The following is a 16,631-nucleotide window of genomic DNA, read 5'->3' as shown; positions in this document are numbered from 1 at the left end:
CTCACCAATAGAAGTTGGTCCAATAAAACATACTACCTTGCTCACCATGTCTCTAATATCCTGGGACCAACATGGCTACAACTACATTGCATTATTTCTTTTTTAGCTTTATCAATCTTAAAATAACCCTGGATTATTAAAGACATTTTCAAAATACCTTATTTTTACGGTGTCCATTGAGAGTTAGAAAAACCAAGCCATCAATGCCTCCCTCTCTAACATCTTTCAACTATGTGCTTTCAAACAGAATTTTTATAGCAAGTATTTTCCAAGGTTTCATAAAAATTACAGAAAAACAATACTGCATCAACAACTTACTCTTTTTATCTGAAGAACTACTAAAATCTATGCCACCAAGACCTTCATTAACAGTAGCTGAAGGAGCTGAAGTTGTCCCCAGAGTCAAACTCAGAGCGTTCTGTCCAAGTCCTACAAATAACCCAAAAAGTATTTCAGTAACACAGAATTTACTATTTTAGCTTCAATATATTGTGATTACATTTATGTATGTCATCTTGTTTTCGGGATTTGTTTAGCTATATTTGGGTCAAGAAGTTCAGTGAAAATAATGTAAAGAGAAGAAAAACAATTTCTTCTATGAGCTAAATGTTCTAAATATCTAATTTTAACATCTTTACCTGCCTCATCACTTGTGTCATGTTGCCTCACTCAGGATTAATACACTATTTTAAAACAAAAGGAGTACTGGTGGCACCTTAGAGACTAACAAATTTATCTGAGCATAAGCTTTTGTGAGATACAGCTCACTTCATTGGATGCATTCGATGAAGTGAGCTGTAGCTCACGAAAGCTTATGCTCAAATAAATTGGTTAGTCTCTAAGATGCTACAAGTACTCCTTTTGTTTTTGCAAATACAGACTAACACGGCTGCTACTCTGAAACCTATTTTAAAATAGTACTTCCACACAGTGAAAGGAGTGCTCAATATCCACTTAACTGGATTTTATGTGCAAGATAGCAAGCAGCCAGCATTGAAATTTGAGCCATTAGTCTTTTGTATGGCCAGTGGCCAACAGACAACAATTGACCAAAGTTTACAAAAAGATCTTGTTAGTTTCATGGAGGCCATCTCCAGCACTCTGAGAAGCAGTGAACAAAATTCTTATAAACATCACTTAACAGCTAGCCCTTCCTACAGCTGTATATGAGGATTATTTTGGGGGAGTGTGAACAAGAAGGTGACAGTGGGAATCTCTTATCTTTTCTAGAAGTTTTTAAGGAAAGTAACGATTTGATGCATTTCTCCCAGTAGCTAGGAAAGGGTATGAAGAGATCTCACCTTCCCACAACAGCCAAAGGGAGAAAGTAAAGCTCTCCATTCCATACAGCAACTACACTAAGTGTTTCAGAATAAAGAAAATGAATTCCTATATTTTTACAATCCCTGCACACTGGAGGGCCAAGCCTGACTAAGGTCACAGTGCACTATTGCAATATAATAAAACAGAAAAATACCATATTTATTAGACATCTAAGGCCAATATGAAAGATTGGAGTGCTCCTCACTCCACCCCCACTGGAGCCAGGAACAGCACCCGCCCTTTTAGCAGCACAGGATAGAGGAGTATATACTACGCTTTTCTCCAAGTTGTTGTCCCTGGACATCGGGGCTGGAAGGGGTCCCCATCTAACAAAGGGGATTTAAAGTTACAGTACTGGAGCTCAAAGGTTTTCTAAATTCATTCACAAAACTCACTGCTAAAACAAGGGACCAGGGACTATTTTACACTAAGAGTTCTCAAAGCATTTCATAGTGCAAACCACATCTTGAAGAGATTATTTCTTAGAACACCTTTTATGATCATGTAATACCCCTATGGCAGCTATGGTAACTACTTCATGGAATACTCCTGAGGGAATTCTGCGCCAAAAAATTAAGAATTCTGCACATAATATTTTAAAATTCTGCACTCTGCACATTTTGTCAATAAATAAACGTGGAGGCTCCAGCATGGCAGTAGGGAGCACAAGCCACTAACTGCACAGAGGTAGGAGATAATTGTGGCCCCCCCTTCCCGGAACATGGACTTGGTGGTAAAGCTGCACCCAACCCTGACACAGTGCAAGGACCAGGCCTGCCCCAGAAACACCCTGGGACCCTACCCCTCCATGCCAAGGACACTAGATGTAGGCAGGCTGGCTTTTCCTGGAAGAATCCAAGTATGGCAGGGCTTAGCGTGAGGAGATCAAGGTCTGTGGTGACAGGGTTCTGTGTGGGGCAATCTGGGTGTGGGCAGCTTGATGGGGGGTCTGGGTGAGGGGTTGGATCTGGATGAACTGGGGTGCAGACACAATGGAACTCTGCAGGGGAGTCCAGGTGAAGGTGGTTGGGGCTCAGTGGGGGGTGGGTCTGGGCATGGAGTGCTCAGAAGGGGGGTCCAGGTGCTGGCTTGGCAGGGTGCAGGTCTGAGTGCTGGCTTGGTGGGATTCAGTGGAGCGGGGATCTGAGTGCGGGGGGCTAGTCAGGGTGGCCCAGGTGCAGATGGGGTGGGGGTTTGAGTGCAGAGAGTGGTCTCAATGCAGGGGTGGAATCCAGATGCAGGGAGGTGGGGCTTGGCAAGGGGGTCTGGGTGCAGGGGGGCTCCGGATACAAAGAGCGAGGCTTGTTAGGGGTGTAGGTTCAATATGGGGCGGGAGGGGAGGGGGTTTCTGGGTGCAGGTGGTGAGGAGATCTGGGTATGAGGTCGATCCGGATTCACAGGGGTTGGTCAGATGGGGGAGCCGTTCCCCCCTCCCCTGCACAGCTGAGGAGTGATGGGGGAAGGAAGTGAGGGGAATATGCGGAGCTTCCTGCAGTCAGTGAGTTTTCTGGCATGGGCGGCGAGTTCTATGGGCCCGTGGTGCCTGGGAACCAGGAATATTCCAGCAGGGGGCAAGGCCCTTCTCGACCCCTTTGATGCACATCATGGTGCTGGTGACCTTGCCATCCCAGTACCGGCTGTTGTTGCACCATGGGCCCGGCTCCAGCCCTGTCCGAGGCTGGGTCTCTCCCGCGGCCCCACCTTCCGCCCTGGGCGCCCCCGCCCCGCACGTCCCAGAGACCATTTAAAACAGCCCAGGACCCCCACTCACCACCGGAGCGGCTTCCTGCCTGCTCGCTCCATGTGACTGCTGGCCCCTCCCTGCAGCCCCTGGGAGGGGTGGGTCTGTGTCCCGCCCCATGCGCCCCTGCGGCCAATGGGAAGCTGCGGGGGCAGTGCCTGGGGGTAGCAGCACATGGAGACTCCCGGCCTGCCCTGCCTAGAAGCTCCAGGTAAGCACTGCACCCCCACCCCCTCCCAGAGCCTGTCCCCCCCCCTCGGCCCCCAAACTCCATTCCAGAGCCTGCACCCCTTCGCGTCCCCAAACTCCCTCCCAGAGGCTGCACCCCTCCCCCCGAGCCAGCACCCAAACTCTATCCCAGAGCCTGCACCCCTCATCCCCTCCTGCAGCCCCACACCCTGCCCTAGTCCAGAGCCTGCACTCAGCACCCAAACTCCCTCCCAGAGGCTGCACCTCCATGCCCTTCTCACACACCCTCTCCTGCCCCCAAACTCCCTCCCCTCACGCACCTCCACCCCTTGCCCAAGCCCAGAGCCTACACCCAAACTCCCTCCCAGAGCCTGCACCCCACTCCCCCACCCAAACTCCCTCCCAGAGCCCAACCTCTCACCCATCCTGCACCCCAATCCCCTGCCCCAGCCCAGGGCCTGCATCCCAGACCTCCTCTCCCCACCCAAACTCCCTCCCAGAGCCTTAGGCAGGTGTGTGTGGGGGGGGTGGGGGCTGCGGGTTCTGGGCACCACCAAAATTTCTACAAACCTGCTGCCCCTGTTTTCTGGGGGTGGGTCTGACCCAGCCCTGGCTGCTCCTTGCAGGGAAAGAGAAAAGTTCTGTCCTCCCCAGCCTAGCTGGGACTAGCAGCTTAGCCTGGCACAGGGTCAGAGCCACTGGCTGGGGCACCCCCAGCCCTCCAGTGATTTACCTCTCTGCTGGCTGCTCCAGGCACCCAAAACAATACACCTGCGCTGCTGGGGAGTGGTGCATGACCGCTCTTGTGGCTTCCCTTTGCTTCCCCATCAGAAAGCCATTTTTCTGAATGGAAGCAAAGAAATCTGTGGGGGACATGAATTCTGCACACATGCATTGTTGAAGAATTCTGCCAGGAGTAATGGAAGAATATTTACATTCTTGCAGAAAGCTGCCAAAAATTAAATTAATTTAAGGTGCAAGAAACAGAATATTTAGAAGGTAATTGTATTGTCTGGTATTTTATGACTTGCTAAGACGAGTAACATTCAGGGAAAATGCAAAAGTTTCAGAGGGAATTATTTAAGTTTTACAGTAATCACATGGTATTACTTGTGTTTCAGCATTGTGAAATAGCAGTGGGAAAAGAATAAAACTATTTTCACCTGTTGCTGCTGTGGTTGCATTCTGGAAGAGCGTACCTCCCAAACCAGCTAAGGCTCCTCCCAGCGAAAGGCCTGTGGATGCACTTGTAGTTGGGGCAGCTGTCCCACCCAAATTTAATGTAAAGCCAGTAGAACCTGAAATTAAGAATGAAACCATCCTTAATACACAGACTATACAGTCCGCAGACAGCCTAAAATTATTACTCACAGGTGTGAACCGCCTCATTCATCATAAAGGAGAGTTAACACTGAATGAAATCTGCAGCAATAAACTAAATTCAGTATCATCACTAGGGCCCTACCAATTTCATAGCTGTGAAAAATGTGTCACAGACCATGAAATCAGCCCTTCCCCATGAAATCTGATCTCCCCTGATGCTGGGAGCCTGGAGCTCCCAGCTGCTAGTCCAGCCATGCTGGGGAGGGGCAGGAGTTGTCCTTCCCCTGCATGGCTGCTCTTAGTGGGGAGATCAGAGCTACCTCCAGAAGCAGCACAGTAATGAGAGTGGTATACCCTCACTTCTGTGCTGCAGCAGCCCAGGAGCTGGGCTCTGGGCTTCCGACCCTTCCCCCGCCCCCGCAGCTCCTACTCCGGCTCAGAGCGCCAAGCTCTTGGTTTCCTCCCCCAGTATCTCCTGCTATGCTAGGAGCTTCTGCTCCCGGAAGCTGCAGCTGGAGCAGCCTGGGCTGGGGGCCTCCCCCGATCCAGCCAGGGATTGGCGCAGCCCCCACAGCCAAGGCAGCCCAGGCTCTGGGCTTCTGATCCCTGTTGCTCCAGCCAGGTCAGCCCAGGATCACGAATTCCACCCTCCTCAGTAGATGCAGCGCCCCTGCTGCTCCAACACGGTCTCAGGGCAGCCCGGACTCAGGGCTTCCACCCCCCAGCCAGGGTTCAAGGCTGCCCATGCTTCAGCCCCACGGCTACAGCCGGGGCTCTGGGCACCCATGCTTGGGGCTTCTTCCCCCAGGGCTCCTGCTGGGGCTTCCATCCTGGGGCTGGGCACCCATTTTTCCAGGGGGCCCCTGCCTTAATCTGTCACTGGCCTGGACTGGTAGCTAGGAGCCCCCAGCTAGGGCATTCCTAGCAGTATGGGGGATATCCTATCCACCTCCAGGAACCTCCTCTAACTGCAGGAAGCTCTGAGACTTCTGCCTAGTCAGCACAGAAGTGAGGGTGGCAATCATGGGATCCCATTTTGGGTCAGGACCCCCTCCTTTACAACACTGTGAAATTCCCGATGTAAACATCTGAAATTGACCAATTTAAAAACCCGCTGGCCGTGAAATGGACCATGAATTTGGTAGGGCCCTAATCATCACCAACAGGGGGCAACTGTACTGACTGTAATATTCATTTTAAAATGTAATTCAATCAAAACTTCCTTTATTCAAGTTTATCTGAAGCTACCAAACAATTTTAAGAATTTCCACCAGAATGCTGCAGAATCTGACACACTTTAGGTACTGGTTGCTGCAAATTAAGTGGAATCTTGGTCTTAGTTGGGCATGTAGGTGAAGATGACTAGATCCAGCGGAACATCAAAGTCTCTCACATAGTAGAGGCTAAAAACAACAGTTAATTGTGACTTTAAAACTTCTACTTGATTTGAGTTTTTGGAGCAGGCAGAGAATAAGAGGTGAAATATTGCGGCATCTTGACTAACGAGAATGTGGGAAAAGTAGTGAACAGCTTTGGTGTACACACATACGGTTAGCTGATGTAGCTATCAACGAACACTTGATTATGGAAAATATGGTATGCATATATGGAGAAGGTGCCAACTGCACATTAGTATGTTAAGCATGGGACATCTTATCGGAGGTACAAATTCTCCATCATGCTTTAACAGTACCAAAACCATTTGTCTCATTGACAGTAGATATTAACCATTTTCAGCATTATGATGCCCTTTCTACACTTGGGAGATGGTGAGAAATAGTTTTTAAAAACTATTTCTCACCACTGCCAATACAATTGAGCTCCACTGGTATTGGCAACATTGGAAACCCTGGTGTAGATGAGCCATCACCTAAAACTACCAGATGATGTGGTGCTTAAAAGAAACTGAGCATTTAATCAATACTGGGCTTAAAACAATGATAGTACCCCCTGACTCACCTATGCTAGCATTCCTAACATCAACACCAGAGAAGCTCCACCAGTCACTTAAATTCTGTGTTTCAGATTAGTCACATGTAAAAGGCAGACAATGACCATATCAACAGCAAGAATGCTCATCTATTTCAGAGTGCTTGTAAAGTACTTTGATATGCCTGAATGCAAAATGCAGTGCAGAGTGCAAAATAGGATTTCCTTACCTGCTGCAGGAGTTGATGTAAGAGCAGAAGAAAGTGAGAGGCCACCTGCTGAGGTAGAAGTAATCGGCAAAGCAAATGGTGTGGCCGATCCTGCAGGTTTGTTGAACCCTAAACTAAAACCTGTGGTAGAGGCTGATGTAGCGGCAGGAGCTCCTACAACAATGAACATCATTCTTAAGACATTTTGTTGAGACATAAGTGCTCAAGTTAACATTTTTGCCACCAAGTGTCATGCATTCTAAACACCAAAATTTTAAAGTAAACTTATCACCCTCAAAATGAATTTTACCAATTAAATATTAATGAAAATGCCATGACAAGGACCTAGGAGGAAAGCCACATAACCCCACATTTTGGTTTGGTTCCTTTCTACACAGGGAAGACAACAAGATTATGTATAAAAGCTTATCACAGCATTTCCTCTCTTCAAATAGGAAGGTCCACAGATCTTACAATGCACCTTGTTTATTTGTATCTGTACAGTCAAAACTGAGACCTGTCAGTCACTGGCTGAGGGATAAACCCTTTTGCTGAAGAGGGAACTAGCTGACAACCATCAGAGGTATAATGAAAATTGCGTCCTTCTAATTTAAATTGAGAGTTAAACGTTATTCATTTATCTCGAGTAGTGATCCTTCTATTAAATCAGGATGGTTTGGATCTGTGGTCATTACTACTTGAAAAAAGGAAGTTTTACTGTTCTTCATAAAAGGAAGGTCCTCAGAATCCCACAATGGTAATCCAGCAGCGTGTGAGAAATTAACGAAGAGAAATTAACCTAATATATAAGCAAACTCAAATATGCACAGAGATTGTTTTTGATTTACTGACAGACTTCTTATATCCTGCAACATTATAATCCCAAATACAGCACTGAATGAGACTAGCATATCAGCTTTGAACTACAGTATTTTGATACGGAATACAGGGAAGGACAGGAATCCATGTGACAGATTTCTTTAAGTTACGGATCCACCCAAAAACTGCTACACCTGTTCAAGTGTGCTCAGCATAGAGAAGGTAAATATTTTGACTTGTATTTGTTGTCCCTTACAGTTAGAACACAGTAGAGCCTTGCTATAATGCCCTTCGCAATAGTGAAAGTTGGGCTATAACAAATGTGGTTGCTGGATCCCACCTCTGGCCCCGAGGCTGCTGGAGGAACAATGTCAGCACCTGCAGCAGCCCCGGGGCCGAAGGAGTACTCTGCCCCAGCCACGGCTGGAGACTCTCTTCCTCTCCCGCACCCTCCCATCGCTAGAACAAATCCCTGGCTATACTGAAAAAATGGCTTGGATCCCCAGGGGTTTGTTATAGTGAAGGTGTATGGTACATGCTTCAGTTTTGTCTAGACATTTTAGTGCTGCACGGACATCAGAATGTAAAAATCCATGCAGAATGGAAAGGAGTGCCATCGCTTTCCCATCAGTCACAGAGATTGTACGTGTGACTGTAGTAGAGCAACATATGGAGCAGACTTTAAGGATGAATGTCAAGATCATGCAAAAAAAAATAATGAAAAACATGGTTCCTGTCCTTTATAGACAGAGCTCCCAAATCCAATATTTGCCTGGCTGCAAGAATGACTTGGTAAGTAAAGTCCACCAAGTGTTCAAAGGATGTTCATTGGCAGGGCATACAGCACCAGGTTAGAGTTCTGTTGAGGTTTAGCTGAGAAGCTGATTGAAGACATTTTAGTATATAGTTGGAGAGATTCTTCCTTCTGGACACTCCCTACATGGGATACATTTAATGTGTGCCTTAACTTGGGCACCTTTAAACTCATAGTGCAACAGTCCTGATGGAACTCTAATAGGTTCTCTATTTTTGTCAAACGTGGACTAACTACTTACTGAACACCAGCTTTTATGTTTTAGTCACATTATAGAGTGCACTAAGTTACTGAACTTATTTGGAAGCTATAAGCACAGAGATTTTCTGCCCAAATGTAATTCCTTCAGTTGCTTCCTTTCAGGAAGCTGTTATAATGAGGGTGTGGCTTTATTAGGTAGCATGATGGGACTGTATGTGTATAGCTGCTTTCTGAAGGGCAGGAATATTTGTGGTTCTATCTAGGTTCTTATAGTGGGCATGAACAGATCATACCAGGTTTTAATGTCATGTTATTAGGTCTGAACAATCATACTCTCTGCAGCCAGTAGGATGCAACCAGAATCATGACAGCTCTCGCCTTAATTCTGTGTTATTTTTGATAGAAACAGTAATGGTGAGAAGGTCCTTTGGCCAGGACTAAGAAAGCTAAACTTGGTGACTGGAGGGTAACTGCCAGTTTGCCCAATGAAATGAGCGACTATTTCTCCATACAGAAGAGGACATCACTTCCAAACAGGTGTTCCAGAGATCTTGCAGTCTGTTCTGGGGGCTATTTTCCCTTGATTTGTTCTGTCTTCCTCTATAACAGTGGGCCTCATTCATTGTATTTGTTCACAGAACAGAATCAAAACTGTGACATTGTAATATGATTGTACCCCCTTTTAAGCTGCTTTGCAATGGTAGCAGAGCTTACTTTAATTTCACCTAGGACTCAACTGCTGCTTTGGGCCAGGAGCTATTTTGCTTTCCTATCTGCTTTTCAGGAACAGGTACACTTACACCTGCATTTCTTGCCATAGCCATGGCTGAGAAATATGAAATATTTAAAGAAGCATCAGAGAAACAATGAAGGTAGAAATATCTTCTGAAGGCTCCTTCCCAGCTCAACACTTCTTGTCCATCCATCAAAAGGAGTTAGAGAACAAGTCTGTTCATACCAGGTTCACTCAAGTGAAAGGCAGGCAGCAAAGTTCTCTTTTAACAACAAATTCACTTGTTTTTCTATTGGCGATTCCATGGGGATATGAACCTACAAACTTTGAATCCAACATAATTTCACCTGTTTCCTTTCCCACCCTTTGTCTAACTTGTCTATTTAGACTGTCAGCTCTAGGCACAGTATATTTTCTGCCCTAAAGAACAATGGGTCCCATCCTAACTCGAATGATATTTGTTGATTTCAGTTCATCGATGCAAGTTTGTCACTCAAGACAGTAATATCGCTTGAGGTGAACAAGCTAACACATTTCAGTCATAGTGAATGGAAGGCCAAAAGACAGCTTTCCACAGCCAAATGGATCTTGACACTGTGAATGAAGAAACACTGAATGAGACAGTACTCTCTCTGTGCATGACCCACAGAGGCAATGTGCATTCACATAAACATTATACAATAAGTGGTTTATCCACGCAGGAAGTCAACAATTTTAGGTCTTGAAAAGGTTCTGTACTCCCTCAACTGTGTAGAGGCAGCAGTTTTGATGGAGAACACCAGAGTGGATTATTGCCATATCAAAGGTTGATAGATATATAATAAACTTTGGTATGGGAAGGAACCATCGCTAAAAGAATCTCTGAAGAAACATGAATGCTTCCCTGAACAGCCTCAATTTGAAATATATATATGTATCTCAAACAGCATTGACATGACCCCTAAAGCTCAGCAGGCCCTGGAAATTTAAGGGTGAGCAAATGTGAACTAGACAGAGCACCCATGTTCCTCAGTTCAGTGCACTTTGTTTCCAAAACCACATATATATCCCATAGCCTCATTAGTCCCAGCCAACGGTATATCAATCCTTCAAAACCAGTTTAAGCACACTGCCATAGCCTGTGGCAACTACAATAATTCCTTACATGGAGAAGTAGCAATATACTTTTATCTGTCTTTAATATAAGGAGAACCCATTCCATGTGGCTACCAGGTCTCTGCCTCAGCAAGTGCTCACAGTAAGAGAACAATTGGTCTTCTAGAGCATACTTGTTTGTCTCCAAATACTAATAGCTTCTAAATATGTGACTCTTACCCAGTGTTAATCCTGTAGCAATAGTTGTAGCTGTTCCTGCCAAGAAAAACAAAATAAAAATCCATAATCAACTTTATATCCATTTTACCAAGCTTCATACACACAATTTAGTAGTTGTTTATGGTTTATTAGTACCAGTAAAATACTGAATTATATTATGTTGCAGTCTCTACAATGACACAAGATAAACTGGAATACGTTTTACATAGTATTTTTGGATATAAAAGATTTACTCTGGTTTAGACTCTAAAACACAAAATAATAATAGGTTTCAAATAAGTATTAGCAGTCCAAACCCTCCTGGGAAAGCACAATTAACTTGTCAACAATGTACAGAACTCATTTGTGATGAAGAGACATTGGTCAATAGTGACTATGAAATTAAAATGACAGTTAAGCAGTATACTAGTACACTACAATTTAAATGAAATTAAAGCCACTAAAAACACCAGAAAGTTTAAGTGGTTGAACTCCAGATTTACATGCTGTCAGGAATGCCAACATGCACAACAGCGTGGTTCTGCATTATACTGGAAAGGATTACAGAGTCCATGGTCTACTCAGAATACTGGGTTTCAAATTAGTTTCTTCCCCATAGAAATTTAAAATCATCATTGATCGCTCATTACAGAGTTATGAAATTTCAGCTTCTAAGAAACTTACGGTACTTCTAACTCAATGAGGGGACAGTAACTAATGGATCACTCAAACAGAGAGGCAAGCTAAGAGGATAATGCAACCCATATCATAGAATCAAAGAACTGGAAGGGACCTCAAAAGGTCATCCAGTCCCCTGCACTCGTGGCAGGACTAAATATTATCTATACCGTTCCTGACAGGTGTTTGTTTAACCTGCTCTCAAAAAATCTCTAATGACAGAGATTCTACAACCCCCATGCAATTTATTTATAATATCCAATGATGTAACAATGTTACAAATATTCCCTGTAAAAGGTAACTTTAGACAATCATATTAGAGTGTGTGAAAGAGATGCATTCTCAAAAACCAACAGAGCCAGTATACAATTCACTAATATTAGCTATTGCGTATGTGTGATGGCCAATTTTAAAATGGTACAAGTTTTCTTCTGTACCACTGTTAAATAACCCACAGAACGGTTTATACAAGACTGTTAGTCTGAGAAAGTGTACACAACTGCCCAAACTTTGAAAGGAATTTTTGGCCAAATTATTATTGCTAATATGAAGAGCTTATAAGAACTATAGCATTGTAAATGACAACATAATAGAAAATGTATGTGTTTATGGCATCTGAAAATCATTGCTAAGAATATCCTCAAAGAAAATACAATACAACCTTAAACCCACACTGCACTGAACCCCCATATTGTATTCAACTGCAAGCTATAAATCACACAAAATTTTGGTGGCCTCTCCCAATCTCCAGGAGATATACAGACAAACCCACATTTTAGGGAAGTCTTGTTGGAATCGCCAAAGCCTCCGTACAATTCCGTGTTTCATAGTATAAAATTCCAACTTCTATACAAAATTCATACACAGGACCAGATACAAATTTCAGATAGCAAGTATGTTTATCTATTAAAGGTTCACTTATCAGGGTTTCCTGTAATAGTAATGCCATAATGCATTATTAAGATCTTATTTTTAAAAACGATAACGGATTTGCTAACAATGTATATAGCTACAGTTAAAAACATTTCAGCACACTTTGTGATGCATTAGTCTTCCTTTTTGTGTTTGTTCATTTACTAATTCATGAAACACACAGATTATGCAAAAGCCCAAATTTCTGCTATATTAAAGGAATAAATCCACATGTATTCCCTACCTGTATTAGTACCTCCTAGAGCAAGCCCAGTGGTAGATTTTGAACCAAAGAGTCCACTTCCAAAGCCCACTGATGGAGCTGATGTAGTTGCTGTAGCAGTCGAGGAGCCCAAGGTTCCAAAATTAAGCCCTCCGGTTGAGCTATTACAAGACAAAACTGACTATTAGCATCAATTATTTTGCAAACTAATCCATTTACTACATCCATATTTGCAATTATTTCATTCATTTCTTCCCCAAGCATCAGGCCCTAATAAGCAAGACAAAATAATATGGGGTTTTTGGTATTTACATTTTAGAAAGTGTATTGTGATGAGCAAAAAATCCTTACTGCAAAACAATAAGCTGTAGTAGGTGTCAAAAGAACCAATAAGCAGAGGGTATTTCAGTACATCATTAATAGTATATAATGTGTTACATCTTTGACATGCTAGTTAGGACATTAATCTGTTATTAATATGCTTAAATTATGTGAGACACCAAAGAAACTGTAAGGAGGTAGCATCGTTGGGTTCTCCAATGGGCTATTCACAGTAATCCTTAGCAAGAGGGAAGGCTGCCACACACTGTGGAAAAGTGTACAAATGCAGATACAGTCAAATGAAATTTGACTGGCATGTTCTTACTGAATCCTTAATTATACTAGGATGGTTTGCAAGCAGATTTCTTATCAGCCTAGCACCACCTGCATTCCCAGCAATATAAGCTGTAATATTCTCTAACCTGCAGGGGCTGGAGCTGCACCAGTTGGTAAACAAAACTGTTTACACCTTTCCATATTAAACCTCTCATTTCTACGGCATGTGGAGACCTATGGGACAATAATTCAACTCTCCTTAGAAACGTGCATTTTTAATTTCCGCTCTGGCCATGGGGGGGAGCTTGTTTGTTGCAGTAGCAGGGCACACAGCAGAGCGGAAAGGGAATTTCCAAAATACTTGGTTACTGATTCCCACGTATCCCTCTGGAGCACACGGCTGGACGGGACATCGCTCCCCCCCCCCCCAAGGCGGCAGCACACTTGCATTTGCAGAGGCCACTTTCATAGAATCTCAGGGTCGGAAGGGACCTCAGGAGGTCAACCTAGTCCAACCCCCTGCTCAAAGCAGGACCGATCCCCAATTTTCGCCCCAGATCCCTACCTGGCCCCCTCAGGGATTGAGCTCCCAACGCTGGGTTTAGCAGGCCAATGCTCAAACCACTGAACTATCCTTCCCCCCGAGTGAAGCCCGTTAGTCGACCGTGCGCAAGCGGAGCCTGACGCCGACTGGGCGGAAAAGGGCCTTTCATCAGCCACGAGCTACGGGTCTCTCGCCTCCGGGGCGCTCTGCCGCGGGGAAACCCCGCCAGGGCCCCGAGTCACACACGTGCCGGCCCCACCCAGGGACGCGGGAGGCAGCTGAAGCGCAGATAAGGGCCGGGCCCGGACGCAGCGGGCCCGGGCCCAGCTCCGCCTGCGGGGACGCGGGGTCAGGCTCAGCGCCCCCGCCGCGGTGAGACGCGGCTGGCAGGGCCCGCTCGGGCGCTCGCCGCCCCACGCGGGAAGGGCCCATCCCGGGCCGCAGCAGGCGGGCGGCCCGTGGTTACCTCGGCTGGACGGCTCCGAAGGAGAAGCCTGCCCCGCCGCCGCCGCCTCCCGCCCCGGCAGCGGCGGCGGAGCCGGAGCCCAGCGTGCCGGCCCCGAAGGAGAATCCCGCAGACATGGCGGCGGCCTGTGTCTCCTCGGCCTCCCTCTCCTCAGCGCCGCATCGCTCCCGGGCGCCAACTTCAAACCCGAGAGGAGGGTGGGGGGAGCAGGCGCGGCGAATAGCTCCCCGTCCCCACACGCAGCAGCCCTGCGACAATGCCCCTCCCCCCGCCGCAATGCACCAAGGGATAGTGGGGGAGCCGGCTGCGTGCGGACTTCACTTAAAGGGACAGTAGCGCCAGCAGGCAGCCGGCGGAGCCCTTCGCTCCGGGCGGCCGGTGCTCTGCTCCCCGGGTCACCGCGCGGGGCGCCCAGGCCCGGGGCGGCAGCGGCGGCAGCGGCAGCAGCCAGGCCCGAGCGCGCCCCGCCCGCCCCGGCACTTGGCCGGGCGTGAAATCCCAGCGGGATCCCGCGCTGAGGTAACAGTCCCGGGGGGCTCGCCGCGCTCCCCTCCCGTGGATTTTGCAGCATCCCGGGGCGATGTCACCCTCGTCTCCTGATTTGCCCCATGGGCTCTGACAAGCACGATGCCAAAACCAGGGCACTGCTGCGACGGTGTCCCAGCATGTGACTGGCACCACCTTGGTTTCTTCTGTCCCCTGTATCTGAAATCTTCATGCCACTGATAACAGCAATGCTTGCCACCCTGTCCTCCGACACAGACTGAGGAGGTGACAGGTCCCAGTCCTCCGCACGTGCTCAACTTTAAGCATGTGAGTAGTTCTACTGAAATCAATTGGACTCGTCCCAAGTTTAAAATTAGGCACATGCATAAATGTTTGTAGGATTGGGGTCTTGGCATAAACCACTCGGTGGAAAGTATATAAAGTTATTCATAATCTTGCAGTCCAGGAAAAAGTCTACATATGAAAATTCACCTTACAGCAAACTTTCAAATGTTGAAAAAATTACTTATTTATTACTTTGAATTACAGTGGGAGTGAAAATCAGCATTAGATTGCAGCTTCAACAGTCACTCTAATCTTGTAAACACAGAGATGCGTACTTCCATGATTGGGGTCACATAAGGATGGTATCAATTTTTTTATAATACACAGACATGGAGTTCCAAATAAACACATATACGTATCTTAGTTTATGATTATGTATATCTATAGGTCCATAATACAAACTATTGCAACAATTACACATTGAAAAAAGTACTGTGCAATCAACAACCATGTGTCCTTTAAAAAAAAGAAAGAAGGCATTCAGTGCAAAAAAATATATTAATAAAACATTAGGGCTGAGACTCTATATGCATTTAAGGCAGAGGCCAGAATCTTGGTTAGAATGTTACTGCATACCTGTGGAAGGGGCTTAAACGTGCCTCAAACAAGCAACTGAAGATTCCCTGTCTGCTGCAAAGTCTTTACTGCAAAGCAGAGCGTAATAGGTAGTTGCACTGGATGGTGGTGTTTTGATTGGCCTGTGCTTATATTTACACATGGATGCTTGAGGGATAGCCTTTTTATGGTCCCTGTGACACCAGCTTTCAGGGGCTCTGCATGTACCTCCAGAGCCTGTGGAATCCAAAATCCATGGAGAAAGAAGATAGCCTCCTCTTTTACCCAAATGCTGTCCAACATCTAAGCTCAACAGAGTTTTCTCCCTGGCCTGTCGTGACCCACCATTAGGGCAGCTAACTGAAGAGGCCTGAACAAGACTGGTCAATGACACTAGAAGGCAAAATGCCATTGCCTTGTGTTAGGTTCTTGATGACAATAAAGTTTGAAGTAATGTTTCTTACCTACTTATGGAATCAGTCTGAGGGACACCCTTACAACATAGTCCGAGACAAAAAAGATCATTCTTTCTTGACATGGCAGCGACTGTGACCCAGTCTCCTCCACAAGTAGTACAGATGCAGTTTTTATCTGCCTGGATTTTGACCAGGCTGACTGTTTTTTAAACGTTCTGTGTTGTCCCTTCAGCTTTTTAACCTTTACCCCTTTTTCCCTAGTTTGGTCTAGATGACATCGACATAATGATGCCTCCGAGCATTTCCATTGTTTGAAATTCACTGCTTGACTTGCCAGCTGGATCATGATGTCACAAATGTTGCATTTGTACTGACCAATCAATAAGCAGCTAAGCAGCACAAAATGCAAACATCAGGGAAGCTTCATGTTAAAGTTCTAGCTGCGCTATAATTGACTGTGCTAGCAATCCCCAGACTTGGACAGACATGGCTGTAATCTAGAACAGTTTTCATGACCAGTGTGGATACTTTTTTTTTTTTAGAACTACTGTATTCTATAGATCACCAACATAGGCACCCCAAATAGTCTGTAGTATAATTTTATAAAGATGGTCCTCAGAGGGAAAATCCCAGTGCGCACTGGTCAGGAAAACTGCACAGAAGCAAAATTTACCGTGCTCAAGTCAGGGGAGCTGGACAGTCTCCATCCCAGAATACCCAGAATATGGAAAGAGCTGGCACATGAAACTGTAAGTCTAATAGTAATGATTTTTAATAAATCTGTCAAATCAGGGATGGTACTGTATGACTGGAGAATAGCAAACATTGTACCTAT

The 16,631-nt window shown here is 45.7% G+C and overlaps 2 protein-coding genes across 3 annotated transcripts in view; one reads left to right on the top strand and one right to left on the bottom strand.

The window, feature by feature from the left end:
• Positions 1 to 14,270, bottom strand: part of NUP58 (nucleoporin 58) — a 53,572-nt gene extending 39,302 nt beyond the window's left edge. The window contains exons 1-6 of one of the 2 annotated variants that reach the window (XM_048846064.2): positions 13,995 to 14,270; positions 12,409 to 12,548; positions 10,596 to 10,631; positions 6,736 to 6,888; positions 4,417 to 4,551; positions 319 to 429 (exon numbers count right to left, since the gene is read on the bottom strand). In XM_048846064.2, coding sequence (XP_048702021.1) covers positions 319 to 429; positions 4,417 to 4,551; positions 6,736 to 6,888; positions 10,596 to 10,631; positions 12,409 to 12,548; positions 13,995 to 14,110 — 691 coding nt within the window. In that variant the 5' untranslated portion in view covers positions 14,111 to 14,270. The remainder of the gene's footprint in view (positions 1 to 318; positions 430 to 4,416; positions 4,552 to 6,735; positions 6,889 to 10,595; positions 10,632 to 12,408; positions 12,549 to 13,994) is intronic. The other variant, XM_048846055.2, reaches the window with a different exon arrangement.
• A 517-nt stretch (positions 14,271 to 14,787) lies between these two features.
• Positions 14,788 to 16,631, top strand: part of MTMR6 (myotubularin related protein 6) — a 37,825-nt gene continuing 35,981 nt past the window's right edge. The window contains exon 1 of the mRNA XM_048846040.2: positions 14,788 to 14,807. The gene's annotated coding sequence lies outside the window, so the exon portion shown is untranslated. The remainder of the gene's footprint in view (positions 14,808 to 16,631) is intronic.

The sequence above is a fragment of the Caretta caretta genome, chromosome 1, assembly GCF_965140235.1.
Source record: "Caretta caretta isolate rCarCar2 chromosome 1, rCarCar1.hap1, whole genome shotgun sequence".
NCBI classification, from domain to species: domain Eukaryota; kingdom Metazoa; phylum Chordata; order Testudines; family Cheloniidae; genus Caretta; species Caretta caretta.
Note: the sequence above shows the minus strand (reverse complement) of the source record. Positions and strands in the feature narration are given on the sequence as shown.